General features: G+C 44.3%; 1 protein-coding gene across 1 annotated transcript; it reads right to left on the bottom strand.

Annotated features, from left to right (window-relative positions):
* Positions 1–117: 117 nt before the first annotated feature.
* Positions 118–4,084, bottom strand: ALG11 (ALG11 alpha-1,2-mannosyltransferase). Its single transcript, XM_048927792.1, has 4 exons — positions 3,983–4,084; positions 3,228–3,461; positions 1,579–2,510; positions 118–504 (listed from the first exon to the last, which is right to left on the bottom strand). The coding sequence occupies exons 1-4, from the start codon at positions 4,018–4,020 to the stop codon at positions 233–235; spliced, it is 1,476 nt and encodes a 491-aa protein (XP_048783749.1). The 5' UTR covers positions 4,021–4,084; the 3' UTR covers positions 118–232.
* Positions 4,085–4,317: the final 233 nt, after the last annotated feature.

Genomic DNA, 4,317 nt, shown 5'->3' with positions numbered 1-4,317 from the left:
TGAAACAGTGTTCTAGGAAGGATTCTGCACATTAAGAATATAGAATTTTCATCAGAAATATAAGAGAGTATTTATTTCCCAGTAAACTCTCTCTATTACATAAAACATAAACCGACAGAAAAAAGAAAGATCTCTTTATTGAATGGGAGCAAGGGACCATAAATTACACGTATTTACAGGTGACACGGGGTCCAACACAACAAGTTTTATTCCTATGCATTTTTGTTTGCATTCATTTAAATAAGGGTTCCACAGATAAGAGGAATGTCTCTTCAAAACGCTGGTCAGAAAACCTGCACACAGACTGGCGAGCACTTTCTCTGATCTCTAACCTTTCTTCAGGAGACATGGAAAAGATGTGAGCCATTGTCTCGGCGTAACTGTCCTCGTTCTCTGCTAGGAAGCCTGTAATACGTCCTTCATAGGGTACCACAATATCCAGTTTGGGGCCACCAGAATTGTGAGCCAGGATAACTGTGCCAGCTGCCATGCATTCAACCACTCCTGTAAAAGACAGAAAATATGACATGAATGTGTACATGGCATGCTTTGGCTTTCAATAGTTCACTGGAAATTTAAATCCGTAATAAAATTCACCTGGAATTATAAATTAATATAGACTGGAGTTCTAGATAAGTGTGAAAAATACGGACTAAATGCTCTCACAAGCTCTGATCCTAATAAAGTCTGATGACATTAACTTCAGCTTGGTCACTTCATAGCCAAGCTCAGTAACCCTCTGTTTGCCTCCAACCTTACCATATTGTAGCTGTACGGTGCAGGCAATCTTACATTCCCTTTCAGGGAAGACAGGAAGACCCAACTAATCCCAATACACTGTGCCCAATACCTTAATTCTGCATGGCAGCACACTGCAAACCATGTCTCAGCCCCTCTTTGAGATTCAGCTTCACACCACAACGACTGATTTTAGGACTGATGTTAGCACAGGCATCTAATGAAGTGAGATGGCCTATATATTTATATATAAAATATATATTTTATCTCTGAGAAACTCCGAGAAACTCACCTCCAGAACAGCAGCTAGAGCTCTCTGACACATTAGGCATTTCAGATAGCAGTTAAGCAGATGGAACATTCAAAATCTCTCTGCATGTGAGCTAGGTCTAAGTGTCTAAACTCCCCTTGCAGTCAGTGGAGCCAAGAGAGCACTAAGTTGCTTCAGCACAGGCTATGCAGGGAACAGAAGGCATCTGTGTAAGTCTGACACATGTAACACAGGCCTTCAGCTGCAGGGACTTTGTGCTTGCAGATTAACAGCTGAATGTCAGGCAGGACATCCTAAACAGATGGCATTTGTTGTCTAAGTGACTAGAGGATGCCCATAATGCAGTCTGCGATGTTTACAACAATCCAGCTTGCACTACAGTAGCACCTAGTGAACTGACATCTGAACTGGTCTTGAAGGTTCTACCTGTTAGATCACCATTGCCAAGAACAGGACTTGGTCACCTGCTTGGCATGCAGACCTCTTAGGTTCAAACACAAACTGAAGCCCTCCTCATCTGTGTTCTGAACACTGAGACAAGCAGCTGAAAGCTGAGGAGGGATACTGACCAATGCCAAAGTGCTCATTCCACATTGTATGCAGGCCAATGGTGGCCTCGGCCAGGTGTTTCTTTAACTCCTCAAAGGGAATGTTTATTCTGAACATCACACTGTTACTAACTCCAAGCTCTTCACAAAGACATTTAAGGTTATTCACACGGTCTTCATCTTGCTGGTTCCGACAGCCTCCAATTAAAATAAGCTTCAATGAGAGCTGCTGCCTCAGTCTCTTCTCTTTCAGCAACTTAGCAAAGGCTCGGATTTGCAAAGGATGATCTTTTTCAGGCCTGAATTGGCTTACAGAAACAATAGAATATTCAGCACTGTTCTTTTCCTCTTCCAGTGGGATATCCAGGAAGGACTGAACATCACATGGTGGATACACAATGCTAGTGCAAGCCCCAGTTCTCCAGAGGGAAAGAATGTGATTTAGTGTCCAGGAAGAATTGACCATAACCACGTCGCTGCAGTAACCCACCGATCCGTACATGAAGGCAAACAAGTAGTAGTAGACAAGTTTCAGTTTGCTGAAGAGAGGATTGTTTGTAATGAAAGCCGCATTGTTAAACCTGGTATCCTGATTCCTAACTACAGAAAGCATATCGGTGCTGATGGTGGGATAATGGACATAGCATCCAACACGACAACCTCCTAAATATTTAAAGAGGGGGAGAGTAAAAGCATAACCCATCGAGTCAATGTAAATATCTGGAACACACTTGAGAAGAGCTTCCCAACCGAGAAACACGGAGCCTAAACTTTGTCCCAGCAAAGTGAAGCGAGGATAAAGAGAAGCTTCCACAAGATAGCGTTTTTCCAGAAATACAAACTTCACAGGATGAGTCAATTTAATGTTGAATCTTCTGAAAGCACCTTCTACTATGTCTTCTTCAGTGGCATCTCTATCACCAGTGTAAACAACACACATTACATTCCTGTACCTGGAAGAGAAGAGAAGAGAATTTCGCTCATTCTTCTCATCAAATTTTCTAACACAAAACTCAAATATTATCCACTCAAAATTTACCAAAACGTATGTTCTAAATCAAATGTCTGGCCTACCTCTGGAACAACTTACATGTAACTAAATTGATGATATGAATTCTTTCCCTTACACTTTTTTTTTTTTTTTTTTTTTTTTTTTTTTTTTTTAAGTAAAAGCTGGGGACCAGGAATCTTTTTTTAAAGAAAGGATCTCAGTATTAATCAACAGGTTTAGGAACGCCTTGCAGCATACTAGAATGTCCATCCAGTGTACAGCATGAGTGAAATGCAAAAGACTGTGCAAGCCAGTGGACGTGCCAATGCTGAATCACTTTATGTATTAACTCAGCCTCCTGCACTAAGAGGCCATTACTGAGACTAGATCATCAGTTACCTACACACAAGTTATGACCCTAAAAGCTCCCTACGAGTGCTGCAAAACTGATGGAGAAGGATAGATTCTGCCAAGGAGGAAAGAACTGACAGGTGCCACAGCTATGAAGGAGACAGAGGATGGAACAAAACGTGGGTAAAGGGCTGAAGAAGAAAGGTGAAATGTAGGACCCGTATATCAATGATATCTATTCAAATGTGCAAAATGTCATCAGTTGCATAAATGGTATCATGAGAAACAGAGCAAAATATGGTATCACCTGATAAACAGATGTGCTTACTTTTTCTGGAGTGTTCTTATGGCACACCACAAGACTCTCTCTCCTCCACCACCTGCGTTGCAATAGGGATGAAAAAACGCAACCAGCAGTGGCTGCCTCCCATCCCTTCCTGCCAGGTTCTGCTGCTTTCTCCTTCCTTGTATCCAGAGCCTTATTCCACACAGCAGGACGGCCAAGCAGGTGCACAGAACTCCACTTAGAAACAATGCAGGGATTAACAACGAGCACAGGAATCTGAAACAAGGTGGAAATTGTAAAATATAAAGCTGATTTAAGGAAACACTACATGTGAAATCCATACAGAAAGGTGTAAGGGTAAGAGCCAGAGGGTGCCAGACAACTTCTTGAGTTCTTCTAACTGCTGAAATCATCAGCATCACCGCTCCATTTCAATAATTACATTCAAAAACCACTATTCTACGTTGTTCGGCAATTTTTTTTTTACAGATGTCAGCAATGGTTTATTGACATTATTTATGTTTGTGTTATTACACTACATAAATATCACCCGCTCTATTTCAACGTGTCACATATACTCCAAAGGCCGCGTGCCCGCAGCAGCGTGGCACAGCACAAGGCGCACAGAGAATCCTCAACAGATGTTCAGGGCCCTCCTTCAGCCCAGCTCCTGCCCGCTCTGCCTACCGAAGCTCCGCAGCCGGTCACGGCAGAGCTGGGCCGGCAGTTTCCCCTTCCCTCCTCGGGCTCGGCAGGGCCGTGGAGCGCGGAGCCGCCCCCACCTGTCCGCCCCGTACCTGAACAGCCCGCAGATGCACAGCCCACCCGCCACCATCTTGCGCGCCGCCGCCCCTCCTTCCGCCGGAAGCGCCCTCCGCTTGGGGGCGGGACCAACCAGGCATTGCCTCTCTCTCATTGGCTCTCAACGGAGATGGACGGCGGGGATAGGAATGAGCGGGAACAAGAATGGGCGGGAACAAGGAGTGGGAGTGGCCCCATCTGAGGGAGCGGGGTAGGGTTGGGCGTTTTGTGAGCAGGTGTGTGGCTGCATGTGCGGTCTGCTCGTGCTTTTATTTCTTTTCCTTCATTTTGAGGGAATGATTTTCCTCTTCTGAGGAAATCATGCACTGAC

The sequence above is a fragment of the Lagopus muta genome, chromosome 1 (assembly GCF_023343835.1).
Source record: "Lagopus muta isolate bLagMut1 chromosome 1, bLagMut1 primary, whole genome shotgun sequence".
Taxonomy (NCBI): domain Eukaryota; kingdom Metazoa; phylum Chordata; class Aves; order Galliformes; family Phasianidae; genus Lagopus; species Lagopus muta.
The sequence above is the reverse complement of the archived record's forward strand: the minus strand, read 5'-3'. Positions and strand labels throughout refer to the sequence as shown.